The sequence below is a fragment of the Lipophrys pholis genome (assembly GCF_963383615.2).
Source record: "Lipophrys pholis genome assembly, chromosome: 1".
Lineage (NCBI taxonomy): Eukaryota > Metazoa > Chordata > Actinopteri > Blenniiformes > Blenniidae > Lipophrys > Lipophrys pholis.
The window spans coordinates 54659485-54683340 of record NC_137635.1 but is presented as its reverse complement, the minus strand read 5'-3'; the positions used below and the strand labels follow the sequence as shown (position 1 = coordinate 54683340).

Here is a 23856-nt window from a genome sequence, read left to right as displayed (position 1 = left end):
AGATAGATGCATAAACAGAAACACTATTTTGAATTAAAAAAAAAAACCTGCTGAGCTTCAAGTTCAAACTAATTTGGAGTCGACGAATAAATGTAAGCTACAAAGATCAACGTGAAACGGGCTGAAACTGAATTCATTTAGCTCGTGTTTGAAGGTTGTTTTTATATATTCTTTTCTACCTTGTTTAGATCATGTTTGTTCTCCCCTTCTTTTATCGTAATTACTTCTTTGTTTGTTGCCCATAAATAATTTTGGAGTCAACAGGTGTCTTTGAAGATGTTTACAGCTTCAGTTCTGGGTCAGAATCAGTTCCTGTAACATTTAAATATTCAAAACCTGAGTCAGCTGGCGGCGGCTTTTAGCTCCTCTTTTCTTCTCCTCATAAAAAGCTGCAGATTAAAAGGAGGGAAAAACAAGCCGCTTTTAAGTTGAAATGTGCTTTTCAGCGAGAGGTGCAGAGCCTCACTCTTTTATTGCGAGCGCTCGCAGTAACAACAGTTGGTGCGCTCAACGGCTCGCCGCCAAACGATGGCGGCAGCAGATAAGATAGAGCGCCGGCGGCCAAATGGACACGGAGGAAACGGAGAGGCTGGAGTGAGCAGAACAAAGCCGAGCCGGCAGACTGAGGAGGGAAGGAGGCAGGACGCCGTTTAGTCTCCAAACCGACAGGAACGACCTGCTACAGGTGGAGGGTTGGTCCTGAATCACCTGTTGGCTCCGGCTGCCGCTCTACCGATACATTTCTAGGTTTTTTTACGCCTCGAAGTCACAAATAACGGAAGTTATTGTCGTTTTCCAATTTCCAACCAGGGTGAAGCTCCTTCTTCACATTAACGCCAAGAATCAAGATTGTTGTCGTGAAGCTGAATTAGCATTTAGCATTATGTTAGCATGTTGTACACGTAGACCAAATTCTAGACTGGTTATAGACCTGGATCTAGACTGGTTTTACAATCACTGATATAGCATTTAGCATTATGTTAGCATGTTGTACACGTAGACCAAATTCTGGACTGGTTATAGACCTGGATCTAGACTGGTTTTACAATCACTGATATAGCATTTAGCATTATGTTAGCATGTTATACACGTAGACCAAATTCTAGACTGGTTATAGACCTGGATCTGGACTGGTTTTACAATCACTGATATAGCATTTAGCATTATGTTAGCATATTATACATGTAGACCAAATTCTAGACTGGTTATAGACCTGGATCTAGACTGGTTTTACAATCACTGATATAGCATTTAGCATTATATTAGCATGTTAAACATGAAAACCATCACGACTAAACCAGCCTGTAAGAATCTTAAGTCGAAGTTTAAAACCTGTCAAGTTAGTTTTTAACTGTTAGTCTGGAATCAGAAAAGTGGCTCCAGTGTGAAACCAGGATAAAATGATCCTGAAACAAGTTTTAAATGACATTTAGATTCACATTTCTTCCGTTTGTTCTTTAAAGAAGTGTCGCAGTTCTGAGGAAAGGAAAACGTTTGTGCTCGACAAGCTAAATGAAACAGCCGTCATGTGAAACGGTTGGTAGTTGATTGGCAGAGGAGCAGTGAAGTGTCAGAGGTTTGAATCAGTTTTCGGGCGGAGGAACAGACACCGAGCTCCGTTTACTGCTGGTGTTGATGATGAGGGCGGCGGGGGCTGAGCTCGCCGTCGCCACGTTTTCCTGAAAGTCCCATTGTGAGCGACGCGGCCCCCAGAGCAAGCCAAACAAAGATCGCAATATTCATGCGGACGGCAGCAAAACACCATTTTCTGTTTCTTCTCAGGCGGTTTTTGATGCTCGGAAATCCATCAAACAGCTGGAGAACTGGCGGCGGCCGTTTCTTTTCTCTTGCTGCACTTAAATCCGCTCTGCAGGCGGAAATCTGTCGGCTTCAGTCTGCAGCGATAATCAGACCAACAAGCAGCCTGATGTCCGTCTATAGACCCACATGTAGACCCACATGTAGACCCACATGTAGACCCACATGTAGACCCCACTCACCGACCAGGAACCGGCCTGAAGTTAATAATACAACAAATATCTAACATTATGTCTATAACCAGTCTAGATCTAGGTCTATAACCAGTCTAGATTCAGGTGTATAACCAGTCTAGAGTCAGGTGTATAACCAGTCTAGATCTAGGTCTATAACCGGTCTAGAATCAGGTCTATAACCAGTCTAGAATCAGGTCTATAACCAGTCTAGATTCAGGTGTATAACCAGTCTAGTGTCAGGTGTATAACCAGTCTAGATCTAGGTCTATAACCGGTCTAGAATCAGGTCTATAACCAGTCTAGAATCAGGTCTATAACCAGTCTAGATTCAGGTGTATAACCAGTCTAGTGTCAGGTGTATAACCAGTCTAGATCTAGGTCTATAACCGGTCTAGAATCAGGTCTATAACCAGTCTAGAATCAGGTCTATAACCAGTCTAGTATCAGGTCTATAACCAGTCTAGAATCAGGTCTATAACCAGTCTAGAATCAGGTGTATAACCGGTCTAGTGTCAGGTGTATAACCGGTCTAGAATCAGGTCTATAACCAGTCTAGAATCAGGTCTATAACCAGTCTAGAATCAGGTGTATAACCAGTCTAGATTCAGGTCTATAACCAGTCTAGAATCAGGTGTATAACCAGTCTAGTGTCAGGTGTATAACCGGTCTAGAATCAGGTCTATAACCAGTCTAGAATCAGGTCTATAACCAGTCTAGATTCAGGTCTATAACCAGTCTAGATTCAGGTGTTCAACCAGTCTAGAATCAGGTCTATAACCAGGCTCGATTCAGGTGTATAACCAGTCTACATCTGGGTCTATAACCGGTCTAGAATCAGGTCTATAACCAGTCTAGATTCAGGGCTATAACCAGTCTAGAATCAGGTCTATAACCAGTCTAGAATCAGGTCTATAACCAGTCTAGAATCAGGTCTATAACCAGTCTAGTATCAGGTGTATAACCAGTCTAGAATCACGTCTATAACTAGTCTAGTATCAGGTCTATAACCGGTCTAGATTCAGGTGTATCACCGGTCTAGATTCAGGTGTATAACCAGTCTAGAGTCAGGTGTATAACCAGTCTAGAATCAGGTCTATAACCAGTCTAGAATCAGGTGTATAACCAGTCTAGAATCAGGTCTATAACCAGTCTAGAATCAGGTCTATAACCAGTCTAGTATCAGGTGTATAACCAGTCTAGTATCAGGTCTATAACCAGTCTAGAATCAGGTCTATAACCAGTCTATAACCAGTCTAGAATCAGGTCTAGAATCAGGTCTAAAACCAGCCCAATAATCAATGTAAAACCACCCTGAGATGTCAGACTGATCTAGACTCTGTTTCAGATGTTTTCTAGACTTGATCTCATTGTGGTTTAAAGTTACTCGACCAGAAACAAAATCTTTAAATTCTACTCTTCTCGTTTCTACGTTTTCTAGATTAGGTTCAATCTGTTGGTTCTTTCCCGGTTCCTTGTTTCCTGCCGGGTCGTTCTACCGTAGATTTGGTGTTTTCAGGTTTCAGACCTGATGAGCTTTAATCTGGATTCTGAGACGAGGCGAAGCAGAAGGATTTGTCTTCAGCTTGAGGTCGACTTCCTGCCGTTTGACTGAGGTGGAAGCTGAATGGAGGACGGAGCGTCTGATTGGCTGCTGGCGGGATTGGGTAACTCTTCCTGGCGGCGGCGGCGGCGTGAATAGGCCGACCTCGGCGCCGCAGAGAGCAGCTTGACACCGACATGGATCCAGACGGTTCTTTATTATCTGAACTCGCCGCTCTCACTCATCCAAACTTCAGTTTGACGGGGGAAGCAGGGCGGGGACAGGGCGCTGTCCCTGCAGCGTCCCCCCGGGTCCGTCACACCCAACGGAGTGTGGAACAAGTGAAATCTGTCTGTTCGTGTGTTTTATCCTATAATTCCTCCCAATGACGCATTCTAAAGCTGTAAATGTTAAAATTATGTGTGATTTTTGAAATAGCAGATTAAAAAAACCCAGATAAAACATCTAAAACTCATTTTTCTTTAGTTCAAGAGGCTGAAATAAAACCTGCAGGGACACAGATATTCTATGTAAAGAGCTTAACGGAAGTTTTCCAGGTTTCGTCCCTTTTACAGATATTTTCTCTGTAAATCATTAAATATTTGTGGTTTTGGTTTGACAAATGGACATAATCTCCTGGAAAGTGCTTGAATGTTTATATTTTTTCTCGCGTTTTTTTTGGAAAAAACAAACTTTGAGAATATAAAGAAACGATGAATAAAGAGTGAATATCCTTCTTTAAATACCATTTTATAGCTTTGGAACCAAAATACATTGACGTTGAAGGGAAGAGTCTGAATTGTGGCAGAATGACCTTTTATATAACACCTATATTTTCCTTTTTTCATTATACTTTTATTTATGTATTATAACAGGAAGTTAACAGTCAAACAAAGTTTTAATTGTCACAGAGAAACTAATTGAATTGTGCGTGCGTGCGTGCGTGCGTGCGTGCGTGCGTGTGTGTGGTCTCATTCAATATATAAATAAATTAAATAAATATAAAAATGTTTGAAATATGAGTTTTCTGTGGATCAGTTTCAGCTGAACGTCACATCTTATCCCCAGCAATCCAAATAAAACCTTTTTAAGTGGCTCTACTTGTAAAAACTGCCTTTATTTAATCTTTAACAGAATTTTGGTTTTTTCTTTTTATTTTATTCATCTTTCTGGTGAAAATAGAATTTTTTTTTTTAAAGCAACGACAACATTAAAAAAAGCCTCTAAATGTGTCTGTTTTTCATCTGTCAGTTCAAACCAAACATCATAAATGTGATTTACTCTCTTAAATAAGTCTGGGGAAGGGAGACGATCCATCTGTGTGACGGCAGATAAAAACTCTGATGACAAGATGAGAGGAACCGTCGGGACTCGATTTAAAATCTGATGATTCTGAGAAGTTTTCACTGACCAAGAGTCTGAAAACATGAAACTCTGGATGAAGATTGTTTTATTTAAATCCACTTCCTGAAGGTTCTCCAGCAGTACTACTCGTCCCCATACCTGGACTGACGTCCCAGAAGTGAAGACAGTCTGTCCTCTCTGTCCCTGGCTTGTTTCAGGTTTTAAAAAGTGTGTTGCTCCAAGCAGCCAATCAGAAATCAAACCCTATATAGTGTCATCGGGGGTTTAGCCAATCCCAATCAAGGTAGGCCCTCCCTTTGACTCCTCCCACAATTAGGCAGCTCTGCTCTGGCACATGGCACCACGAGAGGAAGTACTTCCTCCTCTTCCCAAGATGGGCATGTGTGGGCGGAGCCAGTCCAGCTCACACAGACACAGCAGATTCTGAATGTAGCTCCTATGATCCAATATTCAAATGGAGGAAAATCAAGGAGGAGCTAGAACCTTAGAATACTGAAGGTTTCTGGAGCGACCAGACCAGGAGGAGGAGGAGGAGAACAGGAGGAGAACAGGAGGAGGAGGAGAACAGGAGGAGGAGGAGGAGAACAGGAGGAGGAGAACAGGAGGAGGAGGAGGAGGAGAACAGGAGGAGGAGGGGAGGAGGAGGAGGAGGAGAACAGGAGGAGGAGGAGGAGACCAGGAGAAGGAGGAACAGGAGGAGGAGGAGGAGACCAGGAGAAGGAGGAACAGGAGGAGGAGGAGAACAGGAGGAGGAGAACAGGAGGAGGAGGAGGAGGAGACCAGGAGAAGGAGGAACAGGAGGAGGAGGAGAACAGGAGGAGGAGGAGGAGACCAGGAGAAGGAGGAACAGGAGGAGGAGGAGAACAGGAGGAGGAGGAGGAGACCAGGAGGAGGAGGAGGAGACCAGGAGAAGGAGGAACAGGAGGAGGAGGAGAACAGGAGGAGGAGGAGGAGACCAGGAGGAGAAGGAGGAACAGGAGGAGGAGAACAGGAGGAGGAGGAGAACAGGAGGAGGAGGAGGAGACCAGGAGAAGGAGGAACAGGAGGAGGAGGAGACCAGGAGGAGAAGGAGGAACAGGAGGAGGAGAACAGGAGGAGGAGGAGAACAGGAGGAGGAGGTGGTGAACAGGAGGAGGAGGAGGAGAACAGGAGGAGGAGGAGGTGGAGAACAGGAGGAGGAGGAGGAGACCAGGAGGAGGAGAACAGGAGGAGGAGGAGACCAGGAGGAGGAGGAGGAGAACAGGAGGAGGAGAACAGGAGGAGGAGGCGGAGAACAAGAGGAGGAGGACAGGAGGAGGAGAACAGGAGGAGGAGGCGGAGAACAGGAGGCGGAGAACAGGAGGAGGAGGAGGAGAACAGGAGGAGGAGGAGGAGAACAGGAGGAGGAGGCGGAGGAGGTGAACAGGAGGAGGTGGAGAACAGGAGGAGGAGGAGGAGAACAGGAGGAGGAGGCGGAGAACAGGAGGAGGAGAACAGGAGGACAGGAGGAGGAGAACAGGAGGAGGAGAACAGGAGGACAGGAGGAGGAGAACAGGAGGAGAACAGGAGGACAGGAGAAGTTTAAGTGGACATGAAATAAAGCGGTTAAAGAAACTCCTCTTCAGGGTTCTTACGTTCCACGTCTTTCAGCAGCAGACCACCTTGACTTGCAGGTGAACCGCGGTTCCATTCATACTACGCTTTAGCGTTCTCGTCGGTATGCATTCCATAACGTAAAATGAAGTTCTGCTCCTTTCGTAAAGAAGTTTAGAATTCTCTCTGAGTCAGACTGAACTGGGACCTCGTTCACAAGATGTTTCATGAAAAGGATCGTTTTTGGGGTTTCTGACTGTCAAAATAAAAGCACCAAGTTGGATTGTTATAACGGTGACTGTCAAAATAAAAGTACCAAGTCCAGGAGAATATGGACTGGGAGTCATGACACCACGGAGGAAACGTTCTGACTGGCTCTACTGAGCATGTGCAGAACTACACATTTTCAAAAAGTAGTTTCCAGCGGCTCTGAGCTTCATCGTCCTGAAGTGAAATCCGTCCAGCAGCAGGTGAGACGCTGATGTTCACACCTCCTGCAGGAAGCCCTCTGACACCCGGGGGGGGGGACACACACACACACACACACACACACACACACACACACACTGCAGCCTGTTTTCAGGAGGCCGTCCACAAAGTATCTGCAAATACAAAACATCTGTCAGGCTAATGAAGAAAACCTGTGCAATCAGTCTGCACAACCTGGCTCTGCTTCATCGTCATCATCATCATCATCATCATCATCGTCATCATCGTCAAACTTTGGTTCCTGTTACTGACAGACACTCCTTCAAACAATGAGGCAGAGTGTGTGTGTGTGTGTGTGTGTGTGTGTGTGTGTGTGTGTGTGTGTGTGTGTGTGTGTGTGTGTGTGTGTGTGTGTGTGTGTGTGTGTGTGTGTGTGTGTGTTGTGTGTGTGTGTGTGTGTGTGTGTGTGTGTGTACGTACAGTTGGTGAATGGTAATTCATGGTGAGCAGCTCCAAAGTTCTTATTCACATTCACACACACATTCACGCTCAAATGGAGGCTGCAGGCATGCGAGGCAGCGGTCAGTCCGTTGGGAGCAGTTTGAGGTTCAGTGTCTTGCTCAGGGGCACTTGGGTAGAGGTGGGAATCAAACTTGCAACTTTCCGTTTGTGCACCGAAACCAGCTAAAATCACAAATCTGATGAGGTACACATACCAGGTTCTCAGAACCACACACACACACACACACACACACACACACACACACACCGTGTGACTCAATCAGCCTCATAAAGAAGACAAACTGAAGAAACGTTGCATCTGGACCCGAGTGAGATCAGTTTGGGGTGAAAGCCAGAAGAGCCTCACACACACACACACACACACACACACACACACACACACACACACACACACACACACACACACACACACACACACACACACACACACACACACACACACACACACACACACACACACACCCCCACCGTACTACGTCCCCGTTAAACCCGACCAAACGGGGCGTCGGACCAAGTGGTGACGACAAAGTGACACTTTTATCGCCTCATGAGGAATTTGTCCAAATGTTCAGTAACACTGTTCGAGCAGAAGAAAGGAGGAGGAGGAGGAGGAGAAGATGAAGCCGCGGGAGTCGAAGAACTCAGAAGAATCAGACACAGAATGTTTTTATTCAGAAAACTGGGTTTTGTCTCATTATGTCACCAAGACTCGTTTCACTTAAATTCACTTTTATCATTAAACGTTTCAGAATAAATCCCAAAAGACAAAAAGCTGTCCCACACAAAGGTGATGAGAGCGGCGTCTCATGGAGGTCTGTTGCCATGGAGACGCTCCCTGCTCCGTGTTTCACGGACCTGACAGGCTAGTTAGCATCGATGTGAGCTAACGGCTAACATGCTTGTGAGGCTAACGGGGTTCCACAAACAAATGTGTCGTTGGTGAGGAGCTGTGCTCTACCGAGTGTAGCTCTAGTTTCTGCTCTTTTCGAACCCAGTGCGCTGACCTTTGACCTTTCGGCACACGGACCGGTTTCTTTGCAGACGACACATTTCTTGTTTTTTTTAAATATTTGATCCGACGTGTTCGTCCTTCCTGCGCCGCTCGTCTGGAGCGCTCAGCTTCAGGGATCGAGTCACAAACTCTTGAGTTTCTGCGACGCCGTCGTGAGTTTATTCAACTTCCTGTTGGTTCGGTGTGACCGGCGGCTGGATCGACGGCCTGGAACCAGTCGGTGTGATTCCGTCCAGCTGGAGACGTTCCGCGAGGTTCTGTGCTCGTAAGCGTCTTATCGGGCCTCGATAAAAGCTTCGTGTTTCCTCCCCGGCGGCTGAGGCGATGATCTCCTCCAGGAAGTGACATCACGTCCCTGCAGGGCTGTGAGTCTGACAGGCCTGGGTGTGGGGGGGGTTGGGGGTGGGGGTGGGGGTGGGGGGGGGGGTTTCTTAGTTCCCTTCTCCCGCTTTGAGCTCATCAAGTATTTTGTGATGTTTGAATTCCCCTCTTACATGTGAGTCTTTTTCGGTCCTGAATGTAGGGCATGGGGGGCGGGGCGGGGCGGCGGCGGCGGCGGCTCCAAATTGGTAGTTACTGAAAGGGGCCGGGAGAGAAGACGGATCATTGTGTGGCTCCGCTTCTTCCACTTGTAGGGTTTTCAGCTCACACTTGGACTTCAGCATTAGTTTTGTCGGAGCCTCACTTGTTATGTATGAATGCGCCTCTTTATCTCGGCGTCACGAAAATAAATTAACATTCCTGGGCTTTTTTATTTGTGTCTCCTCTAAGCCGGTGCAGAGGAACCCGGGGGGGTAGGGTGGGGTGGGGGGGGGGGGGGGGGGGGGGGGGGGGGGTCAGGCAGAACTCACAGCCCGTCAATCCTCCCCGCTGACCCCGACACCCCCACACCTCCTCCATTCTTCTTCCCTCCTCCTTCCCCTCCCCCGCTCTCCCCCACATTCATTCCTCAGACTTTAGGTTGAGACATGCGTCTCCTTCCATCCATTTGTTTTAATTATGTTTTAATCGCTTTCCGTCCTTTTCCTAAACGCTTGCTTATTATTTCTATCGGGGCCGATGTGAGGAATCGGCCGCGGGGCCATTATCTTCGCCGACGATAGATTCCTCTCCGACGGTTTCTCTCCGAGACAAAAGAAAAACAGATGTTGCCAGTGTTTGCTGATCATTTCTCATTCTTATTTTTTTCCATGTCGGTCCCGTTACCAGAAAGACAAACTGTTAATAGAGCGGCAGGTCGTGTTTCTTTAGGAAGACGAGTCGGAACAGAGCGAGTGTCGTCTGATTGTAGGGACGACTCGTCCGGGAGGAGAGGTCAACATTTCTTTGAGAAAATAAATCCTGGACAATGTACTTTTACATATTGGTGATATTTTGAATATTTTTCATATATCTAGTGTATGTCCATATATATTTAGTCTAGCATCGTATGGCTTTGTTTCTCGTAGAAGACTGCAGCTTCACCCACAATCAGCCACCGTTTATGTTTTTGTGTCAAATATATTTTGAAATCCGATCCTTCAACTCAATAATGCTGAAAAAACTAGTGGTGGACGAGTCGTCCGTTTGCCGTCCCGTCTCTACGCCGTCCCGTCTCGGCGACGTCCCGTCTCGCCGCCGTCCCGTCTCGACGCCGTCCCGTCTCGGCGACGTCCCCGGTCTCGCCGCCGTCCCGTCTCGGCGCCGTCCCGTCTCGACGACGTCCCGTCTCGGCGCCGTCCCGTCTCGGCGACGTCCCGTCCTCGGCGCCGTCCCGTCTCGGCGCTCTGAGCTCACTTGGTGGTGACGGTTGGTCAGAACTGTGCGTCTTTTTGAAAATATCTGGACGGAACACGATGAACATCGCTGGCCGGGGAACCGGTGACCTTGAGAGAGTGAGAGTGTGTGTGTGTGGGGGGGGGGGGGGGGGGGGGGGGGGGGGGGGTAATTCCTCAACACAATCTCTGAGGGGTTAACGAGGGCCTCAGTATTACCTCTTCAAACCCCCCCCCCCCCCCCCCCCACCCCCCGTTGTGAAATGATGATACGTCTGTCAGCGACCATGTAAAGCACTAATCAGGTTAATCCTTTTATCTGGAGTCGATTCGGAGCAGAAACAAGCCCGGTCTGGGAGGAAGACGAGCCTCGGGGGGGGGGGGGGGGGGTCCAGGTCCAGGTCCAGGTCCAGCAGAGACCAGTAGGAGGAGGTACTTTGTTCTCGTTCTGACTGGTTTTGGTGCAGTTCTGCTTTGGGTTTTAACAGGTTAGATGGTCTTTGGACCTGCTTTTAGGTTTTCTGGTTCTGAACTGGTTTTGGATCAGGTTTTCTACAGGTCTTGACTGGCTTTGTTGTCCTGGTTCTGGACTGGGTTCAGATGAAATTCACAAGTGGTTTTGGACTTCCAGGAATCAGACCCAGTTCAGAAGCGGTTCACACAGTGTTCAGACAGTTTTGTGGACTGGACCTGAAGAACTCCAGGCCCGGTTTGGACCTCATGACGTGCTGGTTCTGAATCCGGTTTCATCTGACTTCATGTGGCTAGACTGTTCAGATTAGAACCAGACTGGATTCAGGCTGGTTCTGGGTGGATTCTGGTTGACCTCTGTTCAGACCCTTTCTGGAGGTTTTTCTTTTATTGATCGGATCTTCTTGTTCTGGACTCGATTGAGACTGAACCCATAAATTATTGATTTGGATTGAAATCAGGTGAACTTCCAGCCGCGGTTCTGGGCTCAGTTTGGACGGTTTGAACTGGGTTTGGCGTCTTTCTTGACAGATGCTTCGGAGTGTTTTTAGAAGAGGTTCTGGACAGGGTCCGGTTTGGACCGTTTCAGCTCCACATTCTGTCTTTGTTCCCACAAGCTGCTGCCGGTTCTCCCTCCGAAGCCAGAAAGTTTGAATTCATCCATAAACCTGAACAAACCTGCTGAGTTTTTTTTCTTTTTACACTTTCTTCTTATCTGATCTGGTTCGGCGCCGCCGGCAGATAAACAACTGAAGGACAAATAAAACCGCGACTCCTCCAGAACCGCCCAGTTCCAGCTGATAAATTGTGATTCGGCTGAACGCAGGTTTCCCCGGCTGAACCGCCGCCGTCAGGGTGACCCTGCAACATAAATACTCCAAAGCTCCGGTGGGCAACTCACGTCTCCCCGAGGTGGGAAATAGTAAATACTGCACTTCAGCAAAAGTTTTCAGGTATCGGTACTTTACTATTTATCATTTCCTTTCTTTTCCAGTCAGATATTTTTCCAGGATAAGTATCTGCAGCTCCAGTCTGGTGGCGTCAATCCCACAGTCGTTTTATTAGCTCGATATGAAAACATATAAAGTATTTTTCTCCCCCAGAACCTGGCAGGTATGACATCCATCACGCAGGAAGTAGGAGTGCAGCCTGAGAGGCGAGAGTCGGGGCGAAGCAGCGTAAAGCGTCTGGCAGCTGGACGCTTCACACACATTTCAGCCAATAAATCAAGAACCAGGCAATAAAACCTGAAGCGGAAATCTTTTTCTTTTTTTCCATCACCCAAACAAAGGTTGTAATGAAGAGCAAATACTCAGTTACTCTACTTTGGTTTTCAGGTGGCTGTACTCCAGTTTTTAGTTTTCTATCAAGTTTTTTCCTCATTTGAAACATAAATGAGTTTTTTTTACTTGCAAACATTTTGAAGAAATAATTAGGGACAGGAACCGATACGGTACCGATACCGGTACTCAATGGTACCGATACCAGTACTCAATGGTACCGATACCTGTACTCAATGGTACCAGTTCCTTTGTACTTTCGTGTGTATTTATGTGGTAATAAATGGAATTTGTTTAATTATAAAATCTCTGTTTTTGCATCGTTCGTGTATTTCAACATGCAGACAGACTTCAATCTGGAGTCGTGACGGTTTGAGACTTTAGTTAAACTGTTTATTTTGAATTAATTTGAGTCCAAGACGAAGTTCGGATTCAGGTTTTTACAGTAGTTGGATGGTTTGTACTGGATTCAGACTGGTTTTAGAATATATTCACATATTTCTAGACGTCAGTTCCCTGAATGTTTTACGGGACTTGGACTGAGCTGGTTTTCAGACAAGCTTTAGACCAGAGATGTGGAACCACCGTTTAGTTCAGGAGCCACATCCAGTCCAGCTTCATCCTGAGTGGACTGGACCAGTCCACTCAGGATGAAGCTGGACTGGTCCAGACTGGACCAGTAAAATAACCTTTAAATTTAAACTTTGAAGTTGTTTTTTTTGTTGTGGTTCAGAGTATACGCAATGAAAATGTAGATATACCCTCAAAAACCAAACAACCGCGACAGAAAATGACTCCAATCTCAACTTAAAGCCAATTGGAATGAATGAATCTTCATTTTGAACGTACAAATAGAAAAAAGAGGAAAAAAAACATTGAAATGAATAAAACAAAAACAAAGAAACGACACAATCCGCTTGATCTACATTTAAAAACGCATTTACTTCTACGAATAAAACTTTCAGTGAAACGTCCAGAAAACTTGTCCTGTTGCATTGTGGGAGTTTGTCCCTCCCCCCCTGACGTCCTGGCGTTGAGGCAGTCTGACAGGAACCAGGGAGCTTCTTTCATGGCAGCATCAGGGGCTTCGAGTTACAACAAAATTCACTTTTCTACACTTTGCTTGGTGGTTCGGTTGATCGGACCTCTCGCTCGCGGGTCGGTTCTGTTTGACAGTCAGGCTGTTCAGGTTGGATTTAGACTCTGTCTGAACTGAACTTTAATTTTTGGACGTGTTTCTCTCTGCTGGTTCTGATGTAGTTCTCTTGGTTTTCTGGTTTGTTGGGAGGAGCTTTATGCCGATTAAACTCATTTTAAACAGGTTTCAGACTCGTGTCTTTAGATCTTCTGCCTTGTCTATGGACTGTTTTTTTATTTTCCTCTGACAGATTCACACTCGGTTTAGACTTCATTTATCCTGGTTTGTAATTCCTGATTTTAAATTTGTGATTGTTGGAGTGAATAAAAAAACCTCACGATCAGACAGATTATTCATCGTCTGACAAGAATGTGAAGAAACTGCTGATAATCTTGAAACCTCTGACCTGAAGGACACGGAGAGACGTTTGAAAGTGTCATATGAACTTTCCTCTTTCCTGAAACAGCGGCTGCTTGTTTTCCACTCTGAAAGTGAGAATTGGTTGTTTTTTTTCTGATGTGATGAAGACGAAGCTGCAGCTCTTTTCTTCCTCCGTCTGATTCTGGTGCAGAGTCGTTGTCTGGGTCTTGTTTGTGGTGTACGACCTCCACCTAATGACTGACGGTGTCGCTGGACATGCTAATGTCAACGATTTCCAGGTTTTGTGGTTTTTCAAGAATATCTGAGCATTAGTGAGGCGGCGCAGAGCCATCAGACACTGCACACTCACATCCAACCTCGCTAGGAAGTAATTAGAGTACTGCTGGACAGTTCAGAGCAGGACATTTGTGTCCATGTGTGCGTTCATACTCCCTTTTTTGGGTTTGTTTTTACTTAATTTTATTAATTTAATTTTATTTAATTTTATTTAATTTTATTTAATTTTATTTAATTTTATTTATTTAATTTAATTTAATTTAATTTAATTTAATTAAATTTTATTTTATTTTATTTTGTTTTGTTTTGTTTTATTTGTATAATCATATTTATTATTTATTTATTAAATTGGTTTTTAAGCCAACCAGCAAGCAAAACCAACAATTGAACAAAACAATAACAATGAAGAACAAAGAACACAAGAAGTAGAAGAAGAAAACAAACAATAACAAGACAAAAGGAACAACGACAGAAAACCACGAGGTTTAGCTTCTCATGCATTGATAGGATGACTCATGATCAATAGCAGATTATTAAACATGTTTTATATATTTGTACTTACATAATGGACACTAGTGGTTATAGGAGCAGTGCAGTTTGTATGTCAGGTCACAGCCGTGTAAAGACGCCATGTTTCCATGTCGACGACCTGCCGATACGCAAATAATCCTGAATGTAGCGTTAGCGGGGCTGCTAACGTGCTAACGGGTTGTTTTGAGGAAGTTTTGACTGAATTTCCTTTCAATGCATATTTCTGACTTTGTACTTCTTTTTTTCAAACGTACTTCCTGTGTACATCTCAGAAAAGTTCTGTGTTGTGAATGAATGAGTCGTGTTTCACGATGAGTTCGTCCTCAAAGCGTCAGGATGTGTAAAACCATGAAAACTGAATAGCGAGACGAGAAGCGGTGAAGACGAAGATGACGACCTTCCCCTTTTAACGCCTTCTCTTTATTCCTGCAGATGAAGAGATGACTCCTTCAGTGAGACGGACCGATCGCTGACTCCGCCGCCGCCCTGCACTCAGCCGCCGCCGCCGCCGCCGCCCTGCACTCCGCCGCCGCCGCCACACGTCGACCCAGTATCGTGCTCCGGCAGCCGGATGGTGAGCGCCATGGCCTCCGCCGGGGGGAGTGGGCTGCTTCGCTGCCTGGCGCTGCTGCTCTGCTGCTTCCACTGCTCGCAAGGTGAGTTTCCATGGAGGCTGATTTGATTCTCGGCAACCTTTTCAAGATGCCACTTATTATTCCCCGTATGAAAGCCGTGAATTCATTATCGCACATTGTGGCGGCTGAAGGGCCGTTATGTAGCGGGGTTGGCGGGTTCTTCTTCGCTGGTTGTTTTACCCTTGAAGTTTGGAGAATAAGAAAAAGAAGGTGTTTGAAAAGCTCGCGCTGAATATTCCTGCTGACCCCTCGGACACACACGCACACACACACACACACACACACACACACACACACACACACACACACACACACACACACACACACACACACACACACACACACACACACACACACACACACACACACACACACACACACACACACACACACGCGCGCTCCGCCTCATCAGGTCAAACACCTGCAGACGTTCACCACTTGACTCCAAGTGAAAAGCTCAGAATTCTCCCTGGATTTATACTTTAAATGTGATTAAAACTAAGAAAGGATTTCAAATCCAAACCCGATCGGATTCAGACTTTAACAACCTCACAGGTCAAACTATTTAAGAAAATATAGAAAGTCTTTTTTCACTCACGCTGCTCAAGTTAAATGTTTTATGAATTTTGTTCCGTCACATTTTGGTGAATCGATCCATGAACCTTCAAACCATCAAAACTTTTCACAGAAATTACGCGATTTTTAATTGATCTTATTATAGATTCTATTAAATTGATGAATCTTTGCAGGTTTTAAATGTTTAATCGTTGTATCGAGCTCGTACGTCAGATCTCTGTGGTTACAGTTTTTAACCAAACTTCTCAGATCTTGCGATGCTGGATGAAAGCTCGCGACCTCGCCGCTGTCACACCAGGGTTTGATAAAGCGTTTCTGTTCTGTTCTAAACGTTTCTGAATAAATCCCCCAAAAAATGAAAAAAAAACTGTCCCATAAAAAGTGGATGAGCGGCTCCTCATGGAGGAGATCAAAGGAGATCAGCGTCTGTTGCCATGGAGACGCCCAGAGTTTCACAGTGACGTAGCTACCTGACGGGCTAGTTAGCGTCGATATGCGCTAACTCAGTTCCGCGAACACATGTGGCGTTGGCGAAGGTCCGCGCTCTACCGAGTGTAGCTCTAGTTCCTATTGTCCGGCTCCTGAGCATGTGCAGTAGAACGGGTCGCCCCGGCCGGCCGGAGCAGGAGTCCGAGTGTTTCCAGGAAGTCTCAGCGCTCCGTTGTCGTGTGAACAGACTCCAGATGTCCCCGCCCTCACGCGTAAACGAGGCCCGAGGGTCGTTCTGCACTGATCAGCTTCACGTCTGGAGTTCCTCCCGTCGGCCTCCAGAGCGGCGCCGAAGGGGCCGGTTCGGCGTTCGTACCTGCAGCCGCCGGCGCTGCAGGAGGGTTTAAAGACGAGCGTGGGTGACGGTCTCTCTGCCGCCGTTTGATTCAGTGCATTTGGCTGTAATTAGGAGTATTGTCAGAAAACACTGCCGTCAGTTTGGTGCCCGTCAGCGGCGCTGGTGTTTGGTACGTCTGCCTAATCATGATCATTACAGTTTCCCCTCTTTCAGGCCCTTTGTGGCGGGAAACAAAGTAACCCCAAATCACATGCCTGCGTGCCAGGCATTGATTACAGATGGATGTTGAAGCACATTATTTCGGGGGCTTCCTTTTCAATCTGGATTTTGTCGTTCGTCTCTCTCCCTCGCTGTTTTGTTCCGTGATAGATTTCTCCTCCAGTTTTATTTTAGCTCCGGCTGTAGCGTGCAATTTGTTAACAAAGATACTTTGCTGCGGAGCGGCTTTAAAGCGGCAGGCGTTCAGGCTCAGACGCCTTCTCCTCTTTTCTCTCCCTTGCATTTTCCGGGGGGAGGAGGTAGATTAGCAACTTCAGATAATATGGAGGGGAGTGTTACGGACGTGCCTGGAGAAAGGCCCTGTGATTCAGTCGGACTGAATGGTCCCGTTGAAGTTCCTTAAAGAGGGGAAACTGCTTTGGTATGCAGAAAGTGCAGGTTTTAGGTTTCACTGGACGAGAGTGCTCTCAGGCCTGGGAACGCATTTCTGAGCATCCGTCAATATAGGAGTGTGTGTGTGTGCGTGTGTGTGTGTGTGTGTGTGTGTTGTGTGTGTGTGTGTGTGTGTGTGTGTGTGTGTGTGTGTGTGTGTGTGTGTGTGTGTGTGTGTGTGTCCATCCATCTGAAAACAATATGTGATTCTGTCCACATGCCACTCACCTTCAGCCGGTCCAGGCCTGCGGCTCCCCCCCCCCTCTGAGGTCTGCACCTGAAAAAAACTCCACCTGATAATGTGGGTGGGGGTGGTGGTGGGGTGGGGGTAGGGTGGGGGTGTGGTGGGGGGGCGGGGGGGCTATAATCAGGTTAAGATTTCCACACAGAAACAGTCCTCACTCTTCTGGTGGGGTTGAATGAAGATGTTTTAATCCTCCCCCACTCCAGGTGGCGCTGCAGACGCTACTGACACTAGCAGGTTTAATATGCTTCTCCAGTATATATAGAGAGAGAGAGAGAGAGAGAGAGAGAGAGAGAGAGAGAGAGAGAGAGAGAGAGAGAGAGAGAGAGAGAGAGAGAGAGAGAGAGAGAGAGAGAGAGAGAGAGAGAGAGAGAGAGAGAGAGAGAGGTCTATTGGTGTCTACTTCTATATTTCTACTCCTTCTGTGTTTTTGGTGTATCTGGTGAGTCGCAGCGCCCCTAAAGGCCTGGCATATGTACTACATGCCCTGAGGCATCGTGTTGAGCCGGGGAGGAAAAGTACGGTTTTGACTCGTGTGGGCGGAGCCTTAATCTGGAGGCCGAAGTGATGAACAATCCTCATTACGTTTGTACAAATCAACAAAATTAGGCCCGGTGTACACGACAATACTTTTAGGTGAAAATGCAAAACTTTTATTGTGTTTTAAGCATCCGTTTCCATGACGACAGAGGTCCGAGTCACTGAAAATGGTATCCAGTGGCAACCAACAGCGTCAACTAGTGGCCCACCATGGAAACTACATCGTTTTCAGATTGTTGGCGTGTAGATATGAAACAGTTTTGAAACAAAAATGGAAAAATTATATAATTTAATTCAACGAACGAAAACAAACGAAGCCTGACTCAAACTGGTGTTGAAATAAAAAAAAAAAAAAAACACATAAAAACCCCAATTTTTATTAAGTAAACATTGAAGACTCATTTGGATTTTGACGAGGAGAATCGAAGATCTGAGGGACGTTTCTGTGTCTGCAGTTCTTCTCCGAGGCCTCTGCAGCCGGGTCCATTTACTGAGAACCAAACGCACTGCGAGCGAGCAGGTAGAGGGGAGAGGCCTCTGCATCCCGGCTCATTTACACAGAAACACAACACTGCCTTAGAGAGAGCGCTCTTCTAAAAGCAGCAGAGCTGGGAACGGCGTCTGCAGCCGGGCCTGGTGGAGGTCCCAAACATCACTTAGCATTTAGCTGCTAACAGGCTACAAGCTTCCCCTCAGGCGGCGGTGGAGACCAAAGTCAGAGAGAAAATGAAGTGTGTGTGTGTGTGTGTGTGTGTGTGTGTGTGTGTGTGTGTGTGTGTGTGTGTGTGTGTGTGTGTGTGTGTGTGTGTGTGTGTGTGTGTGTGTGTGTGAGTGTGTTAGCAGAGCTAACTGCCGTGCAGAAATGTAATTACACAAACAGACGGAGGAGAGAAGCGTGGCGACCACAGACCAGTTTGATTTCATTAACACTCCGACTCTCGGTGTGTGAAACAAACACGTCCTACACACACACACACACACACACACACACACACACACACACACACACACACACACACACACACACACACACACACACACACACACACACACCTTTATATAAGATCCATACAGCGTCGCTCCTGCAGGACTAAACTAGGTCAGCCAGGTATCAGATTTGTTTTAGAAGTGTGGGACCGCCCAGTCTGCAGCTTGGAGAGGAGGAGGAGGAGGAGGAGGGGGAGGAGGAAGAGGAGGTGGAGGAGGAGGAGGAGGAGGAGGAGGGGGAGGAGGAGGAGGAGGAGGAGGAGGAGGAGGAGGAGGCCTGTGCATACCTTCCTCTTATCTCTGACTTTAAAGCAAAGACAGACACACTTGAGATCATGTCATGTGGTCAGTGTCAACATGGTGTGAATGGAGGAGGAAGAGGAGGGAGAGAATAAGGACGAAGACAGGGAGGAGGAGGGAGGAAGACGAGGATGAAGATGGAGGCGCTGTTTGCGTGCAGCGAGCGTGTGAATGAGAGATTTTTTTTAGTTTTTTCTGTTTTGTTTTTGAATAATAAATTCAGCAGGCGAGGAATCATGTGAGGAAAGTACTAAAATGGAGGAAGAGTCTCCTGCAAAGGATTCTGCAGCGCCGCGATGAAGACTCCGGTCCAAATCAGCCCAATATCCCCCGGCTGGTCCAGTTTTTCTTCTTTTATCAGGATGGAAGTTATGATAACTACAAATCCTTCAGCCCAATGCAGCTGCTCACACTCTACATGAAGCCTGATCGCATGTGTGAATGTGTGAACGGGTGAATGTGACCAAAAGAGTCCCAACGAGTTCCAGGAAAGAAAAGACTGAGCAGGAAACCTGACAGGAACACAGTAAATCGATGCTCGACGTTCGTCCATAACACATTCATGCGTTTAAACGGTATAACTGTCTTCATTCAGTCGGTCCACTAGGGGGCGCTGCTCTCAATCAACACATCAAATCACATAAAGTTCAGGTTTTGTTTGTTTGTTTTCGAGACAATAAGAATGAAGTCAAAGAAAACTCAGATGGTGATTTTCTGAGAGTGGACGGCCCGTGAACTCGTCACGCTGCCCCCTATCGTCACCCTGTGGTACTGCAGGGATTCGTCATGAACCTCCAGGAAACGCGGAGAACGTCTGTGGGTCTGATGTAGAACAGGAAGAAGATTAAAACTGAGACAGACTGAGGCTAACGTACGCATGAAGAACATGATGAGAACCAGATGGAAACAATGAACAACACACACACACACACACACACACACACACACACACACACACACACACACACACACACACACACACACACACAGAATGAACCAACAAGTTTCATCTTACTTTAACTAAGATTTCCTAAGTTTGAAATCCAATTTTTCCAAATCAGATCCAGTTGATTTGCAATTTATTGATTAAACAAGTTAACTATTAGAATTTTAATACCATTTAAGAATTTTTGTATTAAAATACCAGTCTTTGAAATTAAAGTCGTTTACGCAACATTTCAAGTGAAATCTCATCGTTTTTGCATTTTTGTTTGAGAAATCGATATCCGGCTCCGCGGAATCAGCAGACACTCTGAAATAAAACACAGAGATGGAGTCACAGCGTTTTCTAAAAGTTCCACCTCGGGAGCCATTTCCAAAAAGTAGTTTTTCTGGGATCTGAGCTCCACAGTCGAGCGAACGCCCAGAATGGGGACTGAATTTGGTACTTTTATAGGAACTGACTGAGTTCCGTCGGTACTACTGAGTACCGATTCACATGAAATCAGTGCGCAGTGGGATGTGTTGCCCTGCAGAGCCGGGAGGAGGAACCACATCATTCTAACGTGTCGCTGATAAACGTGTGCAGGAATATTTCTTCTGTCTTCTTGGGACTTCTTGGTATTTTGCGCTCCGCCGCCGCCGCCTCCCACTGCAGCTCGTTGTTGCTGATCGTTGCTGCTGCTCGTTGTTGCTGCTGATCTTTGCTGCAGCTCGTTGCTGCAGCTCGTTGCTGCTGCTCATTGTTGCTGATCGTTGCTGCTGATCTTTGCTGCAGCTCGTTGCTGCTGCTCGTTGCTGCAGCTCGTTGCTGCTGCTCGTTGTTGCTGATCGTTGCTGCTGATCGTTGCTGCAGCTCGTTGTTGCTGCTCGTTGTTGCTGATCGTTGCTGCAGCTCGTTACTGCAGCTCGTTGCTGCTGCTCGTTGTTGCTGATCGTTGCTGCTGATCGTTGCTGCAGCTCGTTGTTGCTGCTCGTTGTTGCTGATCGTTGCTGCAGCTCGTTGTTGCTGATCGTTGCTGCAGCTCGTTACTGCAGCTCGTTGTTGCTGATCGTTGCTGCTGCTCGTTGCTGCAGTTCGTTGCTGCTGCTCGTTGTTGCTGCTCGTTGCTGCTGCTCGTTGCTGCTGCTCGTTGTTGCTGCTCGTTGTTGCTGCTCGTTGCTGCAGCTCGTTGTTGCTGTTGATCGTTGCTGCAGCTCGTTGCTGCAGCTTGTTGTTGCTGATCGTTGCTGCAGCTCGTTGCCGCTGCTCGTTGTTGCAGCTCGTTGCTGCTCGTTGCTGCTGCTCGTTGCTGCAGCTCGTTGTTGCTGCTCGTTGCTGCAGCTCGTTGCTGCAGCTCGTTGCTGCTGCTCAGATCCTCGGCGCTTATCCTTCCCCGCAAAAGGTTGTAAAGGTTAACACTCCTCCTCGCCACAACATGTGTCTCCAGCAGGCCTAACATTGTGCTGGGGGAAGGAGCCCCCCCCCCCCCCCCCCCCCCCCCCCCCCCCCCCCAGTGCCACGCTGGTATTTCCAGTCCCGGGGTGGGCTGGATGACGGGGGGGGGTCTATTGTACCACGGCTCCCTCTCTGGCCTCGGGCCATCCACATCCAGTCTGTCAGCCATTGATATGCTTGGCTTGCCATTTTATAATTCATATTGAATGCTGCGGGTCCATGGAAGGGCGATCATGAATTATCAGCTAAACCATGGGAGATTCACAGATGACTGGTCAATCTGTGTGGTGAGAAGAAGCTGGGAGGAGGGAGGGGGGGGGGGGGGGTGGGCTGATATATCAGCCTGCCCAGCTGGAAGTGTTTGAGAGGGAAGAAGCGAGGCTCATCATCTGCATTCACTGGAGGCTGCAGCACATTGAGAACCGCACTGTTGGAAATATGATGATTTATGGTGAAACACTGACGGCTGTGAAGGAATTCCTCTGTAGGAACAACCAAACAAAACCCGGGGAAAGCGTTTGGTTTACCAGGTTAGCGGGAGACAACTTAGTGATTAGAAAACATTTGAAATGTTCTTTAAATAAATTTAGAAAAAAAACTAAAACAGAAAAGGTCGAACTTTTAGGAGATAAAAATCTGTTAAATTAATTTAAAAGGTAAATTGATTCAATCATATTTTATTTGTTTTCATTTAATTTATATTCATATTGCATAGTTTATACATTTTATATATCTATTCCTTTTCTATTATATTTTTCTCATTCTATTTTTATTTTCTACTATTTTTGATTTTTAAAGTATTACATTTTATTTTCATGCATTTTCTGTTTTATTTTTACTCTTGATTTTTTGGAATATTTTTTAATTTAATTTAATTTAATTTAATTTGTCTTTTCATTCATTGTCATATTTAATATTTTTAAAGTTGTAATTATTCCTGTTCTAATCTTAATTTATTTTAATTTCCTTCTATTCTATTTCAATCTAATATCATTATTCATGTTATTTGACTTTTATTTTCTCTTCAGTCTTAATTTTTTCCTGTCATTCTTAATTTTTCACAAGATTTTTCTATATTATATTTGATTTATTATGATTCTTTCTCTTTTCATTCTCAGTATTTTGCTCCTTGACGTGATCCGTCTCCGCCCAGTCAGACATTTTTTACAGTGTTCTGTGTGTTTTGAGGCAGCAGGCTGTTTGATTTCCACGTTCTGGGTTCTGTTCTCTCTCTCCACGACTGTAAAAACCTCCCGCGGTGAAATACGACTTCACGCTCTTTAACTGTCGCAGTGTGACACTTCCCTCATTGTGGTGCCCACACATGTTTTACAGTGCACACAGAGGCAGATAAATGGTGACATGATTCTTCTTTTTTTTTTTATATCTCAGCCTAATTTCAGTGATTCAGTGCGGTCAGCGTTTTGCTGAATGCAACGTTTCAGTTTGTGGATTTATTCCTGCGGCTCGCTGCGACGCTGTTTTTATTAATAACTCGGACTCGGGAAAGTTTGGAATGACGAGAGATTGAAACGAGTCTGGTGAATCTCCAGGATCAGGATTTCACTCGCAGGAAATGAAATACAATATCAGCCGTGATGGGGTCGTCCTGGATTTATTACAGCTCTGATTTCCTGAGAGCTTTTTTGGAAAAGGCCAAATAAAATAAAGCTGGGAGAAACCTTCCATCGTCAGGAGAGAACATAGAGAGAACATCCCGAGAACATGCTGGCAACGTGCCTCAAACATACAAGAACCCTATCGTACTGTTACTGTACCATACCATACTGTATCGTACTGTGACATACCGTACTGTACTGTATAGTACAGTTACGTAGAGTACCATACCGTACGGTACAGTATGGTACGGTACGTTACTGTGCAGTGGAAACAAGGTACTAGTTCCTGATGAACTCAGGTCTTCCAATAGAACCCACCGCCACCGACAAAGTGCTTTGGACACACTTTCTAGAACATGGAGGAGAAATCTCTACTGCAAATCTTCTAGAACAATCTACCGAGAACACCTCCTAGAATAATCTACATAGAACACCTCCTAGAACAATCTACATAGAACACTTCCTAGAACACCTCCCAGAACAATCTACATAGAACACCTCCTAGAACAATCTACCTAGAACACTTCCTAGAACACCTCCCAGAACAATCTACATAGAACACCTCCTAGAACAATCTACCTAGAACACTTCCTAGAACACCTCCTAGAACAATCTACCTACACTTCCTAGAAAAATCTACCTAGAACACTTCCTAGAACACCTCCCAGAACAATCTACATAGAGCACCTCCTAGAACAATCTACCGAGAACACTTCCTAGAAAAATCTACCTAGAACACTTCCTAGAACACCTCCCAGAACAATCTACATAGAGCACCTCCTAGAACAATCTACCGAGAACACCTTCCAGAACAATCTACCTAGAACACTTCTTAGAACACCTCCCAGAACAATCTACCTAGAACACTTCCTAGA

At 46.1% G+C, this 23856-nt stretch overlaps 1 protein-coding gene across 2 annotated transcripts in view; it reads left to right on the top strand.

Annotated features, from left to right (window-relative positions):
• Nucleotides 1–23856, top strand: part of adgrl2b.1 (adhesion G protein-coupled receptor L2b, tandem duplicate 1) — a 158803-nt gene that overhangs the window by 31521 nt on the left and 103426 nt on the right. For both annotated transcript variants that reach the window (XM_080483259.1, XM_080483260.1), the window contains one exon: nt 14698–14921. In XM_080483259.1, coding sequence (XP_080339385.1) covers nt 14837–14921 — 85 coding nt within the window. In that variant the 5' untranslated portion in view covers nt 14698–14836. The remainder of the gene's footprint in view (nt 1–14697; nt 14922–23856) is intronic.